This window comes from Staurois parvus, unplaced genomic scaffold (assembly GCF_062004578.1).
Source record: "Staurois parvus isolate SC_StPar_1 unplaced genomic scaffold, SC_StPar_1.0 ptg001302l, whole genome shotgun sequence".
In the NCBI taxonomy this organism is placed as follows: domain Eukaryota; kingdom Metazoa; phylum Chordata; class Amphibia; order Anura; family Ranidae; genus Staurois; species Staurois parvus.
In genome coordinates this window covers 3,293,489-3,319,979 of record NW_028319098.1, presented here as the reverse complement: position 1 = coordinate 3,319,979, position 26,491 = coordinate 3,293,489, and the positions used below count along the sequence as shown (strand labels likewise).

Below are 26,491 nucleotides of genomic sequence, written 5' to 3'. Positions count from 1 at the left end.
ACTGATCACTGTATTGGTGTCACTGGGGATGTCAGTGACACCAAGTCAGTTCCCCCCAGTGTCAGAATGCCCGCCGTAGTCCCGCTATAAGTCGCTGATCGCCGCCATTACTAGTAAAAATAAAAATCCCAGTATATATACCGCCATTTGTAAACGCTATAACTTTCACGTAAACCAATTAATTTACACATATTAGATTTTTTTCAGCAAAGACATGTAGCAGAATACATTTTGGCCTACATTTATGATGAAATTAGATTTTCTAAATTTTTTTACTGGACATTTTTTATAGCAAAAAGTAAAGAAAAAATTTTTCTCAAAATTGTTGGTCTTTTTTTTATAGCGCAAAAAATAAAAAACGCACAGGCAATCACATACTACCAAAAGAAACCTCAATTCGTGGCAACAAAAGGATGTAAATTTAATTTGGGTGCAGCATTGCATGACCGCACAATTGTCAGTTAAAGTAAAGCAGCACCATAACGCAAAACATAGCCTGGTCAGGAAGGGGGGGGGTAAATCCTCAGGAGGAGAAGTGGTTAATTAAACAAACATAAATTCCTTTTTTTTTTTACTTGACAGGTTGCTGTTAACTGAGTTCATCTGCAGATCTACACTCGCCAGTCACTACATTAGGTATACCTGTTCAATTGCTTTGTAACACAACTTGCTAATTAGCCAATCACATGGCAGCAACTCAATGCATTTAGACATCTAGTCGTGGTGAAGATTACTTGCTGAAGTTCAAACCGAGCATCAGAATGGAGAAGAAAGGGGATTTAAGTGACTTTGAACGTGACATGGTTGTTGGTGCCAGACGGTGTGGTCTGAGTATTTAAAAAACTGCTGATATACTGGGATTTTCATGCAAAACCATCTCTAGGGTTTACAGAGAAAGGTCCGAAAAAGACAAAATATCCAGTGAGCGGCAGTTGTGCAGACAAAAATGCCTTACTGATGTCAGAGGAGAATAAGCAGACTGGTTAAAAATGATAGAAAGGCAACAGTAACTCATGTCAATATTGACCAAAATCTCTGAGGAATGTTTCCAACACCTTGTCGAATCTATGCCATGAAGAATTAAAGCAGTTCTGAAGGCAAAAGGGGTCCAACCTGGTACTAGCAAGGTGTACCTAATAAAGTGGCCGGTGAATGTAAGTTCTTCCCTTTGATGTCTAGATGAATAAAGAGAAAGATACAAAAAGAAACACGTTTCTTTTTATCTTTCTGTTTTAAAGATCTTAATAAATACTGTCAGGCTGCTTTATTTTTTGACAGTTCCAATTGCTGGGACTTGTTCACACTTCAGCTGTCAGCAGGGGAACACTACTGACAGCTGAAGGAGTCATAATTTTTTTTAGGGATGTGGCGGTCCTGCTTCTTAACAACCAGTAATTTCCATTTTTGTTTTTTTTAATTTACACATTTTAGCCGTCAGTGGGGAACCCCGCTGACAGCTGAAAGAACCCAGCCTGAAGGTATCAGTGCATTTGCTGAAATGAGCTAAAAGGAGTTGGGAGGGGGAGAGAGGAAAAGGTCACTGTGGCCATTTCTTTCTTCTGACAAAATGACACGGAAGACTTGTGTCCTGAACAAAATGGATGTCACCTACAGCTTTCATGTGCCTAATGTGCACAACCATTACACTCACGTGCCCATTTTAGGTGTTTCTGCCTGTGGACACGGGTCAGCGTGGGCACCCTGACTAATCTGCAGCTAAGCATCCTCATAATCAACAGACTGTGATGCACATTTTTTCTGCTTTCACCACATCAATGTCATTGACAACATGTATACTTGCTGCCTAACATACCATATCCCACCAACTTTCAGATGTCATTGAAAAGAGATAATGTTATTCACTTTATCTGTCAGTGATCTTAGTGTTATGGCTGTTATTCGTGGAAGCACGAGAATGTCAGCAACCACTGCCTGCAGCATTCCTTGCAAGACAGGACACTGCAGCCATGGGAACACCTGCAACTCACATCAGCACTATAGGATATTGGGATAATGCTATCAGATCATGGAGTGGACATAAATGGTTGGACAGAATATATGTACAGTAGGAAATGCTATATTCCCTCTGCACTGCTTATTCCTACCTTCCATTTACTTCCCTTACTCTCAATTTGCTTGTCACAGCCACGTACCTGGTACATTCAGGTATGTGTGAACATGTAACTGTTTTCATTTCCAATAAGCATGCAGAGCTCTAGGCTCCTTTCCACATATTTTCCAGGCTAACTTTATCTCATTTGCTGAAAATGTCTGTTGTTTACACAGCTCAGTAACTCAAGCTTCAATTTATACACACAGTGAGCATTGACTCATACCCCTCAAACCATGTATAGACAGATCTGCCTGAAGTTTCATTTAGTTGAAGTCTGAAGATAAACAGCTTCAGCCCTTCTACACAACAGAATATCTCAACAGAAATAGAAAATAAGCTGGAGAAATCCACCTACCTGAGAAGGGTTGATTAAGGGATGTCTAGGGAGGTCAGACAGTGATCAAACTGACAGTAAAGAGCTAACTTAAAGTGGTTGTAAACCTCAGACATGAAATATGAACAAAGAATATCTCTCTATAGTGTGTACTTTTCTCAATTAAGAGCACTAAGTGTAATTTCTGTCTGCTGCTTCGTTCCATTACTATCAGTATTAATTGCTTCTTACAAATTTTCCTGACAACAAAAAAAATGGTGGCAGGGAAGGGATTTACAGCAGATTAACAGCCTCAGCTCTGTTCCTGTGAGCTGTGTGAAGGAGAGAGTCCCTTCTTTCCAATGAGCTCTCAAAACTCTCCTCACTAAATTCTGAGGAGTGTAATTTCAGCTTTCCATCCCCTTTTTTCTGAGCTCTCAGGCAAGCTTTAAAATCTCTGCACTTTGAATAGATGTAAAGAAGAGAAGGCTGCAGATAGACAAGTACAACTTATGCAGGAGGATTTGTTTCATCTCTGTGTATCACCTGAGGTCAGCCACTTCGCTGGGTATATGCAAGGGTTTACAACAACTTTACGTGAAGATGATCTTACATTTTTGGCCACTTTTAGCTACCTACCTCTTCAAGTTGTTTAGTTGTTTCCAATATCCGAGCTTGAAAGTGGGCATTTTCTTTGGTTAGGCGTCCACAGTCTTCTGCCAATTTGTTCCTCAAATATTTATCTTCATCAGCTGCCAGCTGCTTTTCTTTCAGCTGAGTTCGTAATTTTTCTGCTTCTTTGCTAATAAGAAAAAAATCAAGATAGTATATTAGTACATTAGTTCATTACTTTCCTAGCAGATGTGACCCTGCTATTTTCCAAGCCAGAATGTATTACATCATCACTCTGGGCATGCAACATCATGCTTACCTAGCAAGTTATGGAGCCTCCACACATTCCTGAGTGTGGGAGACTGCCCATGGCCAATCCAACCACAGAATAATGGAAGTTGCCAATTATCTGTCCAGAACAGTAACAGCTTGGGTTTTATCCTGCCACCCTCTGCTTCACATTATGGGGTAGATTTACTAAAACTGGTGCACACAGAATCTGTGTGGTGCAGCTGTGTATGGTAGTCAATCAGCTTTCTAACTTCACCTTGTTCAGTTAGGCTTTGGCAATTAATCCTGGAAGCTGATTGGTTTCTATGCAGAGTTGCACCAGAATTTGAACTCTACAATTTTAGTAAATAACCCTTATTTGTCTTCATTTGTTAAATATGTTGTTTCTAGTGGAAGAATGTGATGTTGAATGGACATCATTAAAAGGAAAATATCTAAAATAGAGAAGCTGCTACAACCAACATAAGTGGTCATTCTCATCCTTGCTTGACAACTTAATGATCCACCTACCAGGGACAATTATGCAGTCAAATAAATTGGAACTCCTGACCTGCATACTTGTTTTGGGTCACTGACTCTAAAGTACCCCTTTTCTATGATTCTTCACCCCTTTTCTATGATTCCTCTCTCCTGCCTGCTCCCCTCTCCCTATAACACAACTGCAAAAAAATAATTATTTTACAAGTAAATACTTTTTTTTAAACCAGGTCCTTAATTCTCGCCTAGTTGAAGAGGACATTCCCCCACCCTGCGCATGTGCAGGTATGCCCCTGGTGACTCCAACATCCCTTGTGGTGTTTCTGCACATGCATGTGGTCCCACAAACTGCCTCCTGGGATTTTTACATCACACCTCCCAGGAAGCAGCTTGTGGGATCTTGTGCATTTGCCGAAATGGCATGGGGCTTTTGTGAGTTTACTGTGCAGGGGTGTCCAGAACATGTGCATAGCCACCACAGTATGTGCCAGGCTTGTTAGACCTAGCAAAGATTCCTGCGGCGTGTCTGTGCATGTGCTGGATCTCAATTCATGAGTTCAGTGCCAGAATGGAGCAGTGTAGGTAATACTTTCCCTACAAGCAAGTCAATTCTGGACCCCATGGCCTAGTAAGTATTTTTCTTACTTTTATACAGGTACAAGTTTTAGAATTAAAAACATTTAATATTGATAGTAAGGGTGGAGTTCCTCTTGAAGTAATGTTAAGGAAGACAGACCTGGAACTTACACATCTAAGGGCTCGTTCACACTTGACTGTTTTACCAACTCTTGCCAAATGCCCCTATAGCGTTTGGCAAGCGTTGGTCCGGCATTTTTGGAGCGTTTTTTAATGCTCGGCAAATGCTCTGCAAACGCCGCATGCACGGTTGAGCGGCGTTTGCTAGGCGTTTGCCGAGCGTTAAAAACGCCCCACAAACGCCTATAAGGACGTTTGGATGGTGTTTCAACTCCAAACGCCCTGCAACCGCGTCGCAAACGCCGGCCGGGCATTTGCAGGAGCGGCACCATAGACTAGAATAGGAGGCTTCAATGCCTCCTGACTCGACCAGAGGTGTCCGTTTTGCCGCACTGCGACGCTACCGCTCCCGTTAGAACAGCACCATGTGTTGCAATGGGCAAAATTGTCCGAGGCGTTTGGGAAGCGGTAAAAACGCTTCCCAAACGCCTTTCTGCTGCTTGAAAACAAGGCTAGTGTGAACGTAGCCTTACATAATCTGCAAAGGAAGTTCCCATATTTTTATCCTGCTTGGTTAAATTTAAGAGCTACAATGCAATTCTATTTTAATAAAACATACCGCAGCTGGAAAGTAATACGCTCTTGCACAGACTGAGCTGTAGCTATATACTGCTCTTCAAGCTGAAGTATCATAGCTTGTACTGATAAACATTCAGACCTCTTCTCTGCAAATTGTGCCTCCACAGCTTCATGTTGCTTTGTCTGTTCCTGAAGCTAAAGCATGAAAAATCCAAATTTAGATGACACTGTCAAGACCAGTGTACTGTTTAATTTCTTATTTCTACTCAGAAAATAAAGATTTATTATAAACATAACACTGAGGATAAAAGTTTAATGAGGCACAATATACAGTGGGTATAGAAAAAAATCACCCCCTTTAAAATAATCACATGTTGCTTTGCAGCCTGAAATGAAGACAGACACAGTTTTTGTTTTATGCAGCTGTATTCACTCAGTGCAACTTAGAACATCCAAGTGAAGGATATAACACTAACATTCCATAAAACTAACATTCCAGAAAAAAATTCAAAAACAGAATCAATGCAGTCTTCAGCAGACACATATCCTATTGAAAATGGTGATAATTTTGTTATACTGATACCCAATGCCAGGACAAGGTCATCCAGTGCACAGGGTGAAGGTAGGAAACTGTGCCTCCGAGCCCTGCCTACCAAGCCCAAACATAGGGCTAAGAAAGGTGAAGAAAACAAATGTCTCTATATTGGTGGTATCACTAAAACAAAAAAAAATGTCCCTGTGACAGCAGTGTTACTGAAAGGAAAAATGTCCCTGCATCTATTGTGTCACTGGAGGAAACATATGCCCCTGCATCACTGGTGCTGCGAAGAGCAAAAATTACTGCATCAATATCAGTATGGAAAAAACGTCCCTAAAGTATGTATTGGGTATGGTTCAGGGGTACCCACTACAAAGCTCTAGGAGGGTGCTACATTGGAAAACCCACAGCAACTGCCATCTTGCTTTTGTGATTTGTCGTGCTCTTCCTGATAGCTTAGCAGGCCACGCCACTGACCAAGCCCTCCCAATTTTTGCAGAGGGGATACCAGGCGCAGTCACCTTGTCCGATAACACACTTTGTTTGATTGTCTCCCTTTTAACCCTTTCCTATTCTGAAACATAGTTCTACTAGATTTAAAGACCCAAAAATCCAGCATGTTACTTTCTTCCACTACCATTGCAGCAATCTAGGCTGGACCTTATCATGGGGCAACACCTAAATAAAATATTTAGTTGTGAGTACATTGTTTCTTTCTCTTCCAAATTTTGCAAAGGTTGCGATGTATTGTGTCAGTTTACTATGTGGAGCACATACACAGTATTACATTTCTAAATGCTGAATTTATTTTAGCATATTTTACTGTCTAGATATCACATAAAAAAAACAATGCTAGTTCAAAACAGATCACAAATCATGCCTAATCATCAATTTCACCCTAATTTCTCAATTAAATTTTTAATTTGGCATTATTTTGTTGAGTAGATGGAGCCATGCGTGCCCTTACTAGCACAGAATGGATGATTGTGGTAAGGAGACTGAAGTCATTACTTGTGTTTGCAGGAGGCGGCTTTCCCTCTCTTTCTCCTTCACACTCTGAATGCTGTTGTGCAGTTCCTGAAGAATGCTCTTGTGTTCTTCTTCTTTATATGTGAGATCTTGGGTAGAAACATCTGTCAGTTTCTTCACTTGTGTTGTATCTTCCACTAGAACAGTCTTCTCTTTCATGTTGTTATCTAAATAGAACAGAAACAATTCGTCTGCAAGTATCTTCACAGCAACGTCAAACATTGACTCTGCCCATTTTTATAGGATGACAAACATCCAGTACTTGTGAATAATTTAATCACTTGCCCTTCAGAAGATTTACCCCCCTTTCATGGCCATGCAATTTTTTGCTATACGGCGCTGCACTTCCTTAACTGACAATTGCACGGTCATACAACACCGTACACAAATGAAATTTATATAATTTTTTTCACACAAATAGAGCTTTCTTTGGTGGTGTTTGATCATCACTGGGTTTTTTATTTATTGCTCTATAAATGAAAAAAGACCGAAAGTTTTAAATTAAAACCCAATATTTTGTATTTTTCACTATAAAACATATCCAATAAAAAAAATAAGAAAAATAAGATTTCTTCATAAATTTAAGCCTAAATGTATTCTGCTATATGTCTTTGGTAAACAAAAATTGCAATAAGTGTATATGAATTGGTTTGCATGAACATTATAGCATCTACAAACAGTGGTATATATTCTGGATTTTTTTTTTATACTAGTAATGGCGGCGATCAGCGACTTATTGCAGGACTGCCACAGGCATTCTGACACTAACTGACACTGGATGGTAACTGACTAACTGCTGCGGACATCTCCAGTGACACTAATGCAGTGATCAGTACTAATAAAAAGCACTGACACTGTACTAAGGACACTGGGTAGAAAGGGGTTAAAATCTGAGCTGATCAAAGGGTTATTGTATGATAGTGACCCTTTAATAGTGTGGGTGGGGCAGCGCACAGGGCCCCTACCCAGAAATGCAAAATCACGTATATTTAACGTAAAACTGCTATAGGGAGGCCGGGAAGTGGTTAATAACGGGGCAGCATGTGGGGTATTGTATAAACTTGGGGCATTTTAGAAAATGTCTGTTCTGTCCCCCTCTAAAAATGTGGAAAAAAGGCTCAGAAGGCAGCGCGTGATGTCCATTAAGCGAACGCCAAATGCCAGCTTTTTATGTGTCCAAAGATATCAGATGTAGGTTATGTACTCTAGAGCAGGCATCCTTGGAGACAATTTACTGGGACAAATGTCTATAAGACAAGTATCTTGTATATTTATCTGCAGTTCTACTAAAGTAAGCAGTTCAAATAAACATGAACACCATGACAGCAAAGGGTACCTCTATGAAATAAAGCAAAATGAACAACAGTTAGCCATTAGACAGCTAACTTTTGCCATCAATGTGACTGATCTAATGACCATTAGAAAATACTGCAGTATGTGTAATTTGAAAAACAGGCATATTATATACTCTAATGTGAAACTACTGCATAGAAAACAAACACTCCTATAGGATGGTCATGGCATCAAACCCTAGACCACTTGCCTGTTACCTTTAAATTGGCACCTATTTAATAGAAGCTTAATATCAGTGTATTTATTCCTTGATAAACTGTAGACAAGATTGTAGGGTGAGATTCACCAGCGCCTGTAATCTCATTGCTACTTTAATTCCTTACTGTGCCCTACCCAAAACAAAAACGAAGTAAAGAATTTCCTTATTAGGGTAATGAGGGTACTAGTAATCTCACCCTATAATCTCTTGTCAAACAATAGTAGAGGAATCCCCACTGGGAGTGGGGTGCATATACTCCAGGACCAGAAACCATGGCAGGAGCTGTATGCCTAGTGCCATTAGTCGGAGGGAGCCTGCTGCTGCTGATAAAGTATTAAACAGCTTTAAATAATGCTTTAGGTTTCAGGAAGAGAGAGGAATGGGGAAGTGGGTTAGCTTTATTACCGGCTTAGGTCCAAACTTTATAAACACACAGTTTTCCTCATTATTTAGCAACCTATTTCAGGAACTAGCATATTTTTTTACCCTGGCGTTAAAGACTAAAGCTGTGGCCAGGCTGCCAATGTCACCCAGTGAGCAGTGGGGACAGTGCAGACACAGGCCTCTCCTCTGGAGCTCAGCTGCAGGGATTTAAATAAGAACATTGCTTGCTTCTATGACACTGGGAGCCAGCCCTTAACAGCTGCCCTGTCTTAAAACTTGGGCAGAACATGTCAACACTAAGTGGGACTTTTTTGGCCAGGCTTCTGGGAAAGGTGGAAATGGCCTACAGGTATGCACTTACATTAAACATACCTCCCAACTGTTCCAGAATGGGTGGGACTTTCCTGAAATTTCATTGAAATCCCAGCATCCTGCAAATCCAGGCTAAATCCTGGAGCCTAGTGGCAAAACGAGTTCTGGGCTCCACTAGTCCCCCTGATCTGAACCCGGCTCCAATCCATCTGCAGTGCAGCCAGATTCTCCTCTCTTCTTTTCCCTCCTGCCAGCTGCACAGGGAAATCTACAGTGTCTACACCCAGCAGCCCCCTCTCCCTCCACTGTTATACCTGTGTTTACCAGGCCCAGACTGTGACAAAAAATAGGCCCGGGCATTTTAGACTGAGCAGCCAATTTCCGGGGGGGGGGGGGGGGTGCAAGGGCATTCACGGGGCAGTTGATGATGGAATATTCAAGGAGTCGGTTCTCCACACTGTAATATATATAAAGGGGCACTGTGATATAAAGGGACTGCACTGTAAAGGGGCACTGTACTGATTACAGTGCCCCTTTACAGCGTAGTCCCCTTTATATCACAGTGCCCCTTTACATTACAGTGCCCCTAGAGATCTAATCACAGTGCCCCTTATATATTCAAAGAGATGGCCCAATCCAGCAAAGAGATCCCCATATAGCAAAGACGGGATGTCTCTTTGCTGGACAGGGATGTCTCTTTGATGGATGGGGATGTCCCTTATTGGACTTGGCTGTCTCTTTGCTGAATTGGGATATCTCTTTGCTGGACAGGGATGTCTCTTTGCTTGATGGGGATATCCCTTCTTGGGCTGGGCTGTGTATTTGCTGGATTGGGATGTCTCTTTTCTGGACCAAACTGGGCAAAGAGACAGCCCAGTCCAGAAAAGACAGCCCAACCAGCAAAGAGACAGCCCATTCAGCAAAGAGAGAGCCCATCCAGCAAAGAAACAGCCCCTCCAGCAAAGAAACCGCCCCTCCAGCAAAGAAACCGCCCCTCCAGCAAAGAAACCGCCACTCCAGCAAAGAGACAGCCCCTCCAGCAAAGAGACAGCCCGCCCAGCAAAGAGACAGCCCGCCCAGCAAAGAGACAGCCCGCCCAGCAAAGACACTCCCATCCACCGCCGCTACAGACCTGTCACAGTGTGCCGGCGGGTGAAGAAGCGAGGCAGACCTCCCTTTAGTGCAGCGGCTGGTCGAGGAGGTGTCCGTGTGTCAGTGGCGCTTCCTGCTTGTCTTCAGGAGCCCTCACTGCCGCTCCTCCTGTCGGTCCTGCTTTGGGGATAGCCGCACAGCAGAAGGTGAGCGGCGGCTGTGGTCTGTATTATCCCCATCCAGACCATGGTCGCCACTTACCTCCCGCTGTGCGGCCCAGTCTTTTTAACCTAGGTGACCCTGGCCCACCAGGCAATTGCTGGTGTGCCCTATGGCCAGTCCGCGCCTGGTGTTTACTATGCTTCAGTTTGTGAATGAAGAGCAAGTCACTCAGCATAGAACGCTTCCTATTCATTTAGTGTCCAATGCAGCTGGGGATACAGAAAAAGGGATCTTATCTGTACAAAAAGTGAGACACCAAAGATCCCTCAACAGGGCTGTTAAAATGTAAAAAGAAAAAAAATCTAAAAACTGTAAAAAAAACAAAACAAAAAAACCCCCAAATTTAAAAGTTTGCTCACATTTTGGTCTCTGAAGAGTGATATGCATTTGACAACCGTTAAGGAGATATTGTATCCTCTAACCATTACACGACCTTGCCACAACTGGGCACTTGCAGAGCAGCACCATTTACTTGAAAGGGTTGTGTTTGACAAGGGGTGAAATTCAAGCTGCGTCTGTGAAACAAAGCATGGTGACCGCAGCATGTGTACACCTCAAGGTGCTGCCTCTGAAGCTAAAAGGGGTGGTAGTTGAGGCACCCAGGAGGTGCTATACTGTCCCCTTCCGGCCATCATAATTTAACCACACCTACCTTTTAGCCACACCCATTTTTCATCACAGCAGGTTGTTGTTGCCCTGAAGTGTCCCTCATTCTCAGCTTCAAAAGTTGGGAGGTACAGTATGCATTAAACAACATTATTCAAAAATACGCAATGTATTTTAACCTACTATAGCCACTTGTGTGTGTAGGCTATTTTCTTAAAAAGCTCAACTTCGCTGTTAATGCTTTGGTTACTGTAAATCAGAGAAAAAACATTTTCTACAAAAACTACCCACAATGCACATACTTGCTTCTTTATACAATGCAGATAAACATACCAGGGGCATGCAAGTCAAAATGGGACTTTTGGAGATAATAAAAGAATACATTTCAAGGAGTGGAAACTGCATTTATCTTTCAACATACTCCCCTGCTACGTTTATACACTTATCCCAGCATTTAACCAATGCCTGGAAAGCTTTGGATACCATCCTAGCACAGCCTGCTTTGTCACCATTGTGTTCACTGTTCCCACAGAAAGATTAGTCTCTTGTGCAATTTCATGACAGGTTATGCGTCAATTATCAAGGATCAGGAATCCCACGTGTTGAATGTTCACAGGAATGACTACTGTGGGCTGGGAACCACCACAGCCGGGATAGTCACTGACGAACATACAGCCATCTTTGAAACGTTTACACCATTCAAATGTCTTACTGCGACTGAACGTCTCATCACCATACTGTGCTTGAAGTCTTCTGTAGATATCCACGGGTTTTATGCCTTCGTTCACAAGAAACTTTATCATCACACTGTGCTCCATGCACTCACTAACAGTGTTGTCTGCCATCTTGATTACAGGTCTCAGGACTGGCTCGCGACATGTGCCCCGCTTATCAGTAATAGGAGACACTTGCAACATACTACTGCATATAGTACCGCCATGCTAGCATCCTATTTTATACCTGTAAATTTAAAAGTCCTGGTTTGATTTGAACACCCCTCATACTAAGCACAGAAGCACAAAGCCATGAAAGTGTTACTAAACCCACAACAATAAAATCAGTCTGTATATGCAGTAAAGCATGCTTGATATACTCACTGTGGAACCTAAGGGGTTAATCTTCTGCATTGTGTAAAAATGCAGTTTGATCCTGACTTCTTTGATCCTCCTCTTCTTCCAGTGTTCTTTTCTGATAAGACATATCGTGTGGAGAAACTCTGCACATGCTCAGTTCGGTGTGTATTTCTACAGAGGTTTTTTTATTTCTTGGGAGAGTGCATGTGATCAGCACAGGGCAAATCAGCACTATCCAGACAGAGGTTCTGCATCCTCCTAGAGCACAAAGAAAACTTCTCCTACAAGCTTTAACCAGTGCTCTGCTGAACACTGATAGAACTCACAAGATTGCTCTAACTGCTGATGAGAAAAAGGTATTTAGCAGTTTATATTTACTGTTCTGTTAAGTTCTGTGTACTATGGGAGACCAGATAGAGTGAATGCAGGGTCCTGGGTTTAGTAAGACTTTACCCACTTGCCAACCGCACTATAGCTGAATGACAGCTACAGCACGGTTGTCCAGTTCTGGGAGGGCATCATCCGGCGATCTCTGATCGTTGTGTTCTACGGACATAGCTGATCACATGATAAAGTAAAAGGCCAATCACAGTGGCCTTTTACCCTGTGATCACCTGTATTCAATAACACAGCAAATCACTGAGTATTTACAGTTGCTGGTTATCAGCTGCACTTTTCTCACACTGTCACAGCGTGAGGAAAGTATTGCCGATAACCGGCAAATGAGACAGCGCAGATCGGCACTGATGATCAGTGCCCAGCAGTGACGCCCAGCTGTGCCACCCACCAGTGCTCAGCAGTGCCACCCACCAGTGCCCATCAGTGCCGCCCAGCAGTGGCATGAGTCAGTGCTGTCAGTCAGTGCCCATCATTGCCGCCTATCAGTGCCTCCTCATCAGTGCCTCCTCATCAGTGCCTCCTCATCAGTGCCCACCAGTGCAGCCTCATCAGTACAGCCTCATGAATGCAGATCAGTGAAGGAGTAAAATTACCTGCTCTTTTTTGTTTATAGTGCAAAAAATAAAACACCCAGTGGTGATTAAATACCACCAAAAGAAAGCTCTATTTGTGTAAAAAAAAGAAAAAAATTTCATATGGGTACAATGTTGCATGACCGTGCAATTGTCATTCAAAGTGCGACAGCACTGAACGCTGAAAATTATCTGGGGCACGAAGGGGGTAAAAGTGCCCAGTAGGGAATGGTTAAAGGAAAAGTAGGGCCAAAGCCCTGAAAGGATAGTTTTACGATTATATAACCTAATCCTAACTACTCCCCTCAACCTTCCCGTTCTATACCCAGCTCTAGGTTCCTTACAGCAGCAAGCGATCTGCGCCAGGAGTTACGGCGTACATTGGGCTAAGCAAAGCTGCAGTCCTGTCCTGACTTTTAGCTATAGGCCTTAACTAAAAAGACCTCTCCCTGTGGGCCACAACTTGGACTGGGTCACCCACTAATCAGTACAAGTGAGTATAGCTAGAATAGGGAAGGAAACAGGCAGCTAGGATTAGGTTATGTAAAAGTATAGGTATCCTGCATTATTTATTAACAATACAATTATTTTATTAGCCTGAAGATAAATGGACTAATGCAGTGAATAAGGCCTAAGCTGAAAACAGAGTGAGAATGTGACCAGTAACATGCTTTTGTCACACTGTGTGGGCCATGTCAGAAAACACATATTACAGAGGCAGAGACAGAACAGGTGGCTGCTGAGCCCCCCCAGACAGGTGGTGTTTTGTTACCTTTGTGCTCAGGACACACCCTCAATTTAAGTAGGAGATGGAAAAGAAACAAAGCTGCATTTACATAATGAGAATACCTGAGATATTTTGCAGGTGTCTGTGCTGTGCCTCTAACTCTCCTTTCACAACACTGATAGAGTTTTCCTTCATAGCCAGGTCCAGCTGCATGCTGCTTATCTGCGATTGCAACTCCTACAAGACACACCCAAAGACATTATGGTTTTCCAACAATGTGAAGAATCTTCAGAAATGACAGTCAACCTGCATCTCTGTGGTTATTTGAGAACTACAAGTCACAGGATATGCTGCTAGCGCCATCAGCAGTATAATGGATATAGATAGAGATGGTCTCTTTTAATAAAGTTGAAGTAAATAACGTAATTTGTATAGGTTCCATAATGAAATTCAGCACAAGAACATATGACAAACAATACAGGAACCCATACAAGCCAGTAGGAATGTTCAGAACTAATGCAGGCCATACATGGGTCGAATTCCGAACTAATTTACTTTAGAAAATCTGAAATTTTGTGTGTTTTGAAATCTGATGGAGCCACCACTGATTTTGAAATTCAACCAACCAAGCCTTCAATTTCACCTCATGTTGCTATAGTAAATAATTTTCGTGGCCAAGAATTTTCTTTTCTTTCCAGGTCACAGTTCATGCTTGTTTCTTTTTTGTTTATATTTCTCATCCCATCATTGATTCAAAATTTGTTTATTTTTCAAAAAATTTCCAACATACCCGATCACTCAGATGGTCACTTGAAAATCGGCCATTTCTGTGACCCACTAATGGTGCGAAATTCAAGTGAAAAGTCTTAGAAAAGATTTTCTAAAGAAAATTTTTTTGGATTTTGACCCATGTATGGCTGGCTTAAGTTTGGATCTGATCATGGAAGTCAGTTGTCATTCCAAGTCCAATGAGCTGATGTTTACAAAGCCGTAGGGATGCTTATTTATTTATTTCAGGTACTTATATAGCGCCGTCAATTTTACACAGCACTTTACATACATATATTGTACATTCACATCAGTCCCTAACCCTCAAGGAGCGTACAATCTAAAGTCACTAACTCACATTCATACATATACATACTAGGGTCAATTTAGACAGGAGCCAATTAACCTACCAGCATGTCTTTGGAGTGTGGGAGGAAACCGGAGTACCCGGAGGAAACCCACGCAGTTGACATCATTGTCCTAATACTGCCACATAGGTCAGTGTCTTTGACCAGTTATGGCTATGTGGCTTTATAACGTCAAGGATGTCTCAAGCAACCCCACCCCTTTGCATACATCAGGTGCGCAGAAAGAAGAATTCCCTGCAATTCATTGGACTAGGCATGACAGCTGATTTCTGCATCCAGTTCTCAATAAAAACAGGCTCATCCCTACTAGCCAATCAGCTTTCACGGTTTCACTTTCACTAAGTGCTCTAAAATGAAGTAGGCAAAATCTGATTTTCTGGCTTTGGTTACCGTGCAATGCCCTTTGTACTGAATTATTAAAATTAACTGGGTTAAGCCAAGACAAGAGAAAATAGATGGAATTTAAGCCCTGCGTCACACTGGATTTGATTTTGAAATCAAGCTACTTCACTTGAAGGCGCACAATTTCAAAGCAGCATGTCAGTGCAACTTGGCAGACATCTGTGCAACTTCATGAAGAGATATCTATGTAAGTTGCACCTGAAATCGCAAAAAATAGTGCAGGAATCTTTTTTCCAAATCGGTACAGCACCGTAAAATCAGAGTCACACAGATTTGAATGGTTCCATTGAGGACAATAGACTGCGACTTTGCATGCGATTTGAAACTGTCAAATCCCTTGACAAGTCACACCATTATGAAACAGGGCTAACAGGACTTATTCCCACGGATGGGTTGTATTGCAGGGTGTTGGGAAATGGTCCTACATGCTGTATTGTTAAAATGCTGATCTGTATATTGCCATTTAGGGTAACTAAAAACAAAAAGGCAAAATGCATCATTACTTATTGCACCCATTTTAATGTGAACATAAGCAGTTGAGGTATTGGCCATTCCTTGTCATGACATTCATTTTCCTTTATGTGTGTTACTTTTATGTGCAAAAAAAAGGTGGTCTCCCTTTGGTGTTCAGTGCATTCTGGAAGATTTTAAAGACTTCTTTTCTCCTAACCCCATACTACCTATGTACTGTTCCTATACTACTAGACCAGTGGTTTCAAACTGCAGCCTGGGGACTAGATGAGGCCCTTTGCTTGCCTTTATCCAGCCCTTGGACACCAACAGTGGTGCACAATTCCTTCCACTGACACCAATAATGGAGCACTATTCCTTCCCCTGATATCAACAAATGGCACTATTCCTTCAAAAATAAAAGGGACTATTCCTCAGACTGACACAAACAATGGAGCACCATTCCTCCCACTGACACCAATGATAGGGCACTATTAATTTCCTTGATACCAACAATTCGCACTATTCCTCCCACTAATATCAATGATGAAGCATTGTATACTCCCATTGTAGCCAAAGCATTTTCTACTCTGGCCAAATCTTGGCCCTCAGAAAGTCTGAAGAACAGTAAACTGGCACTTTTTTTTTAGAAAGTTTGGAGACCCCTGGATCAGACTATCTCTAGCAATGTGTGAAAGGGTCATGGTGATTTAAAAGAGAAAAAAAAACAGGCTGTATATGGCTGGGAATGGACATAAGAAAGCTGCTGGACATGCAGGTATGATTTAATGATCTTTAACACCCTCCTACTTAGCTAGAGGGAGCTAGAGTTCTGATTGTTAGAGAGGAGGGCTGAGTAGCAGCCTGGGTGCAATAGTCAGGAGGTCAAATTGTGGTCAGGGCTGAGAGGTTCTGCGGGCCAACCCATCTTTAATTTCCCCCTGCTTTAGAGGAAGGTCTAGAGGCAATGGGAGGATCTTGAGGGATCCTGGCCAATTATTATTATTATTATTTTTATTATTATTATACAGGATTTATATAGCAGCAACAGTTTTCTCAGCGCTTTACGATATAAAAGGGAGACAATACAGCAACAACAGAGTTCAATATAAGAGGGTTAGGAGGGCCCTGCTCCTTAGAGCTTACAATCTAAGAATCCCCAACAGGAGGCTTGGCAAGGGGCCATGACAACCCTTATAAGTGATTGAGCCTGCTCGGCTGCAGGGGAGTTCAGGTGGAAGACAAAGAGGAAGATGTTAGGCTGAAGGCTGGAGCCAGGGAGGTGGCCCACATGGAGAGAGGGACCCACCTACAGGCAGGGAAGCTGGAAAGGAAGAAAGCTCAGAGCTTCACTGGCCCCCAGAGTGAAGACCACCTGTACAGCAGGGAAGGAGAGTCCCAGCTTGAAGGCCTGGTAGCAGCCACCAACCAATCAGTGGTTCTGAGTGAGTACCCCTGCACCCCCTGGATGGATAGGGGAAGGAGCACTCTGGTGGGAAACCAGATTCACCACCTGCCTGGGACTGTCTATTTCTTAAAGCAACAGGCGCCAGATCCCCTGTTCAAGGATACCTCCAGATTGCTGACTGAAGGAAGAAGAGTTCATCTAGGGTCTGGGGTGGTACATTAGGAGACACTGGCTAGCTCTCTAACAGAGACTGCGCTATGTGTGGAGGCTTCTAAAAAGTTCCAGGAAGTTGTCCTCAGTTCATCAGTTCTCTTGGGCATTCTGTACACCCCTAACCCTATACCAGTTCATATCCCTTAATAAAAATAACGAAAAAAAACAAACTCAAGGACTGATCTCTGACTCTGAATGCAAGCCTGTGTGAAGATGTGTGTTGCCTGCCTTTGCAGGACAATAGGGGGACCTCTTTAAAACTCCTAACTCCCACATTTCACAATATAATGTGGCCTGATATCAAACTTGAACAGGAGCCATCATATGGCAAAAAAATTCAAGCAAAAAAGATCTGCTCAACATGCTACACACTGTCATGGGGTCAGATCATGGGGCTAACATCAGAGGTTTCCTAACCTGTATGATCACTTTCTTAAACCTGAGGCTGTAGGCCTAGATTGGTTGCAGTTGCCTCACAGCCATGGGAATACTACCTGATTCAGATAAGAAAGGTTAGATCAGCAGACTATGGACATTCAAAAATGAACGATGATCACACACCAAATAAACTCTCATTGTCTTCTTTTTTCAGCATAAAATATAGTACGCAGAAACTCATGTGTTTCACAGAAATTACTAAAAAAGAGGCAATCTATTTGCTTTGCCTCTTGACTATGGGCACTTATTATATGATTCAATTCAGTTCCCCTAGTCTACCCTAGTCTGGGTATTTCTAACAAGTGTGACAAACACTAAAAAAAATTATTAAATATAAACACTTACCACATATTTTCTAGCATGTTGGAAATTCGGTGTGACAATGAGCACTTTTGATGTACTTAAATGCTCATTATACCATGGCCCTATGCTAATATAATGACTTGCAGTACATTGACATCCCCTGATTCTGATGAATGCTGCATTAGAAGATTTGTTTGATCCACTTAGAATAGGCCAATTAATGAATATCGGTAATTTAGATTTATGAGTTGATTGATTCTGTAGTCATGATAATTGCTATTATAGGGATGTAAATTTTTGACTATTTGCTGCAGTAGTCAGAGTAACAAAATGGGGTGAATTACATGAACTTTTATCCATAGAGCCGTTTGTTGCATTATTCTACATGCTCACATGTGCACAGAAGACTACAAGCACAATATTCAGACTGTAACACGGGTTAACTCACAGGTTACATTTGGCAGCGCACAAAGCTATAAAACCCTCTTCCTCCTATAACAAACCATTTATGGTTAGGCTGCACTTGTATAACTGGCGTTTCATTTTGGTTGTTATTATCCGTACTCTCCTACTGTAGACTCACTGTGTTTATGTAACTCTGCTTAGGTTCCAGACTGAAGTGCATTTGCTGATGTCTTTACAATGTTATCTTGTCTGTTGAACAGAGTATAGGGATGCATACTGTACATTAGACACAACCCTCATTCACTAGAAATGCTTTGTATCCTATATCAGACACACCCTAGCTTTTCAATGTAGACACTGGGTACAAACAGATCTAAAAGAACAATACAAAACTAAGGAAACAGGGGGCAGCATTGACTTCAAGGTTCAATGTGTATGAAGCAATAAAAGAGATGGCTTTTGAACTGCTGTCCTCATTTTCAGATTCAGTTGAAAGGATTCCAGGCAAGATTAAACAGAAAAAGCATGCATTTGGTGTGTTTAGTGGATAACATTTGTAGAATGTTCTCCAGTAAACACAGCAACTAATCAGAAGGGTCACTTAATTTACCTAAACGCTCATCTCCCGGAAGAAAAACCTATTTAAAAGCTCTAAAATTCTGGTCCTGTGACACGCCGAGTTCCAGGTCTTCTTTCTTCTGCTTTGCAATGTCCATTCTGCAAAAATTATGTTGCTTCCTAGTGTAGCGCTACCCCCGCAAAAGCCGCTGGTAGATTTGGGTCCTCTGCTCTTGTCTAGCCTCATGTGAGGCTTCAACCCCACTGACATGACCAGTATACCTTATTATAAACCTCAGCAAGCACACACGAGTTAAACTCACAAATCTTTAAAAGAATAACAGGCTGTATTGGCAAGTTAAGGTCATTAAAGTATCACAGAGTATATTGGCATGTTAAAGTCAACCAGCATGAACGCAATAATGAATGCACAATCAGCTTCACCAAGCCCCTTACAGGGGCTTTAGATTTCAGCATACTGTATACTGTGACCCTCAAAAGCACAAAAAGTAGCTCTCCACCTGAGATAAATCACCCCAAGTGACCAACAGAGTAACAATGAATCAATATCTATCAAACGAATGGGCTAGGTTTAGAACTGAGTGGTACTGATTTCAAAATAAACAAAAATCTCCCCTCAGGATAAGGTGATCTGAATATACTCTTTGAGGTAAATTATCTGCTGGCTACGTTGGGCCCCTTAGGAGACATTGACAGGAAAATAAAGGTGCGTATATAGCCTGGGTGTTAAGATATTGCACCTGAGAATTTGAGTTAGCAAGGGAGGGGAATCTTTAGATGCAGATAACGGTTTATATCTTCAGCTCTCTGCAAATGAGAACTGACTGCATCAACAATGATTCAGCTTAACTGTGGGCAGGGGTGTATTTACCACAAGGAAAACAAGGCATTTGCCTAGGGCGGCATTTTTTAGGGGGGCAGCATTTCCCCCTGGAAGAAGGGACATATGCAGCATGGGGCACCAGGTGGGATCCGAGAGAGGCTGTGGGCTGCTTGATGGTGTATGCAGAGCCCAACTGTCATTCTCGGGGATCTCCAAAGCTGTGAAGGTGAGTGTCTTTCTCTTTGTTGCCCTGGGGAGAGGGGTTTAAGTGGAAGGCTTTCTCGGGTGGGGCAGGGGTGTTGTTGATCACTGTCAGGCTCTCTCCGTGGGGGGTGTCTGGTGTTGGTTGGTGCCAGGCTCTCTCTCTCTGCCGAGAAGGGGGGGGGTGTCCGATGTTTGTGTTTTCTAGGGCAGCACACAACCTAAATACACCACTGACTGTAGGACAAGGCAGCGTCCATTGATACTCAGCACAGCACTGGTCGGCACAGCACTTCTTCTCCCATAATCTCTCTGGTTGGTGCACTTCCCAAATTCCCTGCTCCAGGCTTTTCTTTTCTATCAGACCCCTCCTGCTCTCAGGTATCACTGGGTAGTGTAGTTGGTTTCCCAGTGATGGCCATGGCTCAGATTTTACTCCAGACTACATCTCCCAGACTGCCACAGCCTAAAGTCAGTCACAAGCTAAATAAAGCACACTTGCTGCTGCCATCTTGTGGAAGAAAAAAAGTTCTGCAGTCAGTAACATTACCTTCTGTTACACTAAAGCCTTTCTCAACCAGGGTGCCCAGGAATCCTGGGGTGCCTTGAGGTTTCTTCAGGGGTGCCTTGGCAAAATGTCTAAAAATTGCCCCAAACCTGTATCAAACCGGGGGGTGGAACAAGCATGCCTTTTAGTTACACAAAGCCACAGGTTATCATTGTGCACCATTAAGACCTCCTAGCCGCCAGCATGCTGACAATAAACGGCATCATCAGTTGATGAGGAGAATGTCAGCTGCCTGCACAGCATCTTAGTTTGACCCTCCCCTGCCCCTCTCCATCAGTGCTGAGGTCACATCAGCTTAGGGATGGAGAAAAACTGAGGGAGAAGTGAAACACTGGAACACTAGTCAGTACCAGTGTGCAAAAGTGTATTTGCTTTGGAAGAATAAATCACCTCTAATGTTTAGTGTCCTACGTGTGTGGGTGTTGCTGTGTTGTATAAAACTATTAGAATAGTTTTTCACATTTTAGAATGGGGTGTCCTTTTCAAATTATGGGCAGTCTTGAGGCACCCCATTTTAGAATGGGGTGCCTCAAGACTGCCCATAATTTTACAGGGTGCCTCGGGACTGTCCATAATTGTAAAGGGTGCCTTGACTGAAAAAAGGTTGAGAAACACCGCACTAGAGACATGTGCACTGACCACTATGCTGTGCAAGTGGCACATCAAACAGTTCTTCACCCAAGAGGGGGTCAAGACTGGTCAGCTAAACTTATATGGGTGTCTGGTGGAAAGGTTGGGGAGACTTTTTTTTATTTCTCTTTTCTGGGGTTGAGCTTTAAACAAACCTGTCATTTAATTTACTCACTTTGTTTCTGGTGAAATGTTTTAATTTTTTACACACATTACAATATAGCTTTTTTTGCTACAAAATTCCATAGAACCCCCAAACAATTATAAGATTTCTGGAAGCGGAGGCCCTGGAAAATAAAATGGTGGCAGTTGCAATTTTTATGCCTGATATTTGAGCAACTGTTTATCAAATGCATATTTGTAGGAAGAAACATACTAAAATGGAATTAACTACATATAAACATAATATAAAACCCAACTGTTTGGTAAAATAAAAAAGATGGGGTTATGTAGAGTAAAGAGATGCCAAACAAGACACAAAATTGTGCATGCCCATGAATGGTGAAAACCTATGATACCTAAAATCTTTCATAGGTAATGCTTTAAAAACCTTTACAGGTTATCATTTTAGAGTTTAACTTGAATCATGGCCTTAGAATTATTGATCTCACTCTAATGTGCAAGTGTGGTGCAATCACTGTTTACATACATATGCGGGCCCTATGCACTCCTTTGTATTTGTATGTATGAGCAGGGTAGATGGTAGGGGAGTGCTTTTGTCAATTGTACAACACAATAGCTCAGCAGGAGATATTCCCCTGTCAACACTGTCTGTGTTGCTGGAAAGAAATTTGCAGGTCTATAGCTTGCCTAAAGTCTAGTACACATGATTAGAAAACCATAAGAAAAATGCCGCTTTAAAAGTGATCGTTCAATATTCTGATTGTTAGTACACAGCTTTCATCTGTAATTATTAGAAGGGACAAGCATGAAAATTTTTCTCGTACAATACCAGATCAGATAATTTTCATTTACTCAGTACAGATTTGATCTGAAAAAATACAATACAAATAAATTACATCACTTTTGAGTTTTTATTCTGTCGTACAAGAATTTTCATAGCTTTAGTAACCTCTTCACTTTCGATATAAGACTAGCATGCAAAAAAATCAGACAATCATTCATCCATTATTCTCATCACGTGTATGGGGCTTAAGGATTGCAAGTGGTTAATGCCCCCTTCCCCAGCAGCAATACAGTCATTTGTTTCTTCCTAGCAATTCCACTCAGCCTTTAAAAGGCGAAGATAATACTGGGTACCTCTGGATATACAGAAGCATAACTCACTTCATGTGCTTGGTGACTGGCTCAGCTCTGTCATATGGTGGCAGGGAAAGCCTTCAGTCCTGATTAAGTACTGACTGAAGGGACTTAGAATTTACATAAGGATCTGACCCTGGAAGCAGACAGAGGCATAACATGAGACATGAGATACATGCTAGCAGCAAAGGTTCCTGTCACCCTGTTACTGCTCTGTATGGTCTGAGTGGTTGCAGCTGTTCACATACACCTGTGATCCCAGCCACAAGGATCCACTGTTTCTTGCCACTGGAATATGTTGTATGCCCCTATTCACCTATGTGAATGAGGCCTAACTTCAAAGAGGGCAGTCTCCTCTTTAAAGCAAACGTTAATAACTTAGGCTGGTGATAGACAGGTAGATGCCTCTCTGAGAATGGGTGGGGAGACATCGTGTCCTCCTTTTGCCTAGGACCATTGCAGGATAAATTGAAACACTTTATGCACAGTTCACAGTTAAATGAGGGACCAACATGCTGAAAAATCTCTTTGTGGGAAAGTCCAAGACTCCAATGAGATGGTAAAGCTCTATTTGAAACACTGTTATTTCCGTTTTCCAAAACAATCACTTTTCCACTAGGCTGTACCTACAGTATAAGGGACTATTCATCGAATCAAGCATCAGACTGAAGACATGATCAGGTCTTTTATGGCCAACCATACTGTAACATGACAGGGCACTACAATATGGGCTCTTTAACATCCTGAGCCCAGTTAAAGGTAACAATATAATTGATTCAACATTACCTGCAGCAAGGAGCTGTATAAATACATGCTAACAAGCACTTCCAATTATTACAGGTGATAGGTATAGCAGAAACAGATTTCCCAGCATACTGGAAAATTTCCTTGGGACTTATGACAGATCTTTCCATTTTCTTTTAAAAGATGGAGCAAATATTTCATATAATTCCCAAAAAATCCTACCAGGTCTGTGTCTTCAGTTATGCATTTTCTTGTATTTTAATAAAGTAAAGCTATGACAGGGAGCCCTCCACAAACACAAAACATGAAATACTAGAAAATTTAATTTTACCATAGTTTATAAATACTTACTTAATGGCGCATGAGTCTTGTGATTCCCATGTTGAAAGAGACACACAAAGAACAAAATGTCTTACTGCCTGCTGTTCTTGGCAAGACATCTGTCTGTCTGTGACTGTTTTATTGCTGGCCCAATCACAAGAAGAGTCTATCTACCTATGGACCTAGGACAAATTCCCCCCCTTTTTTGAAACACCTGCATTTTATACATCTCTGTGCAGAAGTTTAAAAACTGGCTTCAAGTTGTTTATAGAACAAAGCATTCTTAGGTGAAGGTATGTCCATTGTTCAACTTAAATAAAAATTTCAGGCATGGTATATTTTTACATAGTTACATTGGTCTATCTTGGAGCAATGTAAATATGTACATACTAGATCTAGTCGATGCCCCTGGAAGCTGGAAATCACTGTGTCAACTTCAGTACTTTCCAGCTTCCAGACACATTGGCCAGGTATTGTATACAAATAGTTTTGTTGGTCCAAGCTGGACGAAAGTAACTGTAAAAATATACCATGCCTGGAATTCATCTTTAATTCTACTGTGTGTGTTAAAAAGATGTATTTACAACATATACAGGGATAAATAGGGAGCAGAAAAACTTCTGCTTTTTCTGAAAGCCTAAGGCAACCGATAGATGATGCAACCTGTGGTTGCAGGAAAGAAATTTGCTCATTTCATGGGGGAATCCCTCCCGCAGCGCTACAGTGTTCTGCCAGTGGGGAGCCTTCCCTGCCAGAAGAACACAATGATCTATAGCTATGGCTATAGCATCTAAAAAATCTGACAGGCTGGTTGTACTGAAGTTTATCAATGGACTGACTTCAGTATAATCAGCCTGTCCATATATGGATTGATGGTCCCTGTTGGACCAGCCGAGAAGCGATCCATATATGGCTGGTTTAAGCTTATCTCTAGTAGAGGTCATCCAAAATGCAGCTTTTACTAAAGGAGAAAATGGTTCAATGTATGTCAGTGCTCCCCTTCTCAAACACTCTTCAGCATATACCCTTGTTTTGATCTGTACATTTCTTTCAATTACAATATGATGCCAAGTTGTAAAGTGATGGTGATTGGGGCATGGATTTTTCCATCTGCCACATTTAGCATCTCCTCATTTTAAAAAAGTATCCTGCTCTTCAATTACACTAAAGTCATTGAAGTAAAAGTATGTTTTAATTAGTATTGAGTCGTTTATAAGGATATAGTGTCCTTTAAGAATAACACCTATACACAATGTATATTAAATCTCTGTACTTAAACAAAGATTTACTGGTACTTCAAATAACCCAGCCTTACTGTAATGTCTCCACATTCCAATATACTGTGATAAGCACAACAAGATGTACTGCTGCAATAATGCAAGTTGTTTCCTTCCAACATAAAGAGACTGCATGTGATGGCACACAGGCTTTGAAGAGTGATTTTATGTAAGTACCATGGATAGCAGCATAATAACCTCAATGGCTTTTTCCCTTTGGCACTTGAATAATAAGACAAGTGTACTGAAGTGCAGACACTCTCAAGTCTGGATCATATCAGTGGAAGGTTTCTGTCTGAATAAAATGCTCTACATGTAATATCTTCTTGTGATTACCTCTACTACCGAGGAGGACTCCAAAATCCATTCTCCATGTCACATATAAATGTAAGTTATTTGTAAAAGGAAAGAAGTGTAATGGAGATATGAAAGACTGACCCAAATATAAAGTAGGCAACACATATTACAATCTCATTGTACAATCCATTACACTTAGATAGGACTATGCAAACGTCTCAATGTGGACTCATATAAGATACACTGTAGAAATAAAAACTGGATAAGGCAGATAGGGGAAACTGGACATTTTTTGTTAGATCTGAGAAAATTTAAAAGTTGGCCTTGCATTTCAATTTTTTCAGTTCAATTAAAATGTTTTGCCGTCTCACCTTAAAATAGTATTAAAACCTTAACTTTGTAGCTTAACATAGAAATATAGGCAAAGCATTTATTTTGCATAGAGTAAGGGAGGGTTATAACCCTGACAGCTTTTTGTTGCCATCTGTGTCCCATTGGGGAGATTTACCTTCATTTCCTATCACACAGTCAAAACAGGAAGTGACAGGAAATCCCTGCAAATTAAGAAAATCCCTTGTGGCCCCTGAGGTCACCAGGACTAGTGTCCCCATTGGAAGATTTCCCCTCTATTATTGTATTACTGGAACATACTGTAGGCATGGATTAAGCATTAAAGAAGCTGCATACTGAGTAAATGAGTGGTTATAAAGCTAGAGGGTTTTTTTTACCTTAATGCATTCTATGTTATGGGGGCAATTGGCAGGGAGGAGGAGCCAGGAGCACCAGCGGAAGACCCAAGAAGAGGAGGATTGGGGCAGCTCTGTGCAAAACCATTGCACAGAGCAAGTAAGTATGACATGTTTATTATTTTTTAAAAAATAAAAGTTTTAGGTTTACAATCACTTTAACCACTTCCCGCCTGCATACAATGTACTGTGGATGAGTGGTAGCTGCAGGCAAAGTGACATACCCGTACGTCACTTTGCTCTTCCGGGTTTAGAGTGCGCATGCGCAAGCCCCCCCACTTCCCCCGCTGTCATTTGTTGTAGGAGGTGTATATCAGCAGGTCTCAGCCAGTGATTTTGGCCAGGACTCTGCCGATCTCCTACAGCGAATGGAGATGCAGAGCTATGCCTGTATTTGTAAATACAGCCACAGGATCTAACTGGTTCTTCTCTCCCGGAACCATTTTGTTCCAGAGAGAGAAGAAAGACATCACACGTGAGTAAAAGCAGCACACTGTACCCACACACATTAGATAGAGACATTTTATCCTCCTGATAACCATATTTAACCCACTGATCGCCCCCTGCCACCTTGCAGTGTCATTAGTACAGTGTCAGTGTACAGTATTTTTCACTGATCAATGTATTAGTGCCACTAGCGACGTCAGCATCAGATAGCGTCAGGGTCAGTTAGCGCCCCTCCCAGCTAGGGTCAGCTAGTGTT

At 41.8% G+C, this 26,491-nt stretch overlaps 1 protein-coding gene across 1 annotated transcript in view; it reads right to left on the bottom strand.

Moving 5' to 3' along the window:
- LOC149437160 (uncharacterized) overlaps positions 1-26,491 on the bottom strand; it is a 96,012-nt gene that overhangs the window by 32,552 nt on the left and 36,969 nt on the right. Inside the window, exons 5-8 of the mRNA XM_089661001.1 lie at positions 13,710-13,824; positions 6,631-6,815; positions 5,122-5,276; positions 3,066-3,228 (exon numbers count right to left, since the gene is read on the bottom strand). Coding sequence (XP_089517127.1) covers positions 3,066-3,228; positions 5,122-5,276; positions 6,631-6,815; positions 13,710-13,824 — 618 coding nt within the window. The remainder of the gene's footprint in view (positions 1-3,065; positions 3,229-5,121; positions 5,277-6,630; positions 6,816-13,709; positions 13,825-26,491) is intronic.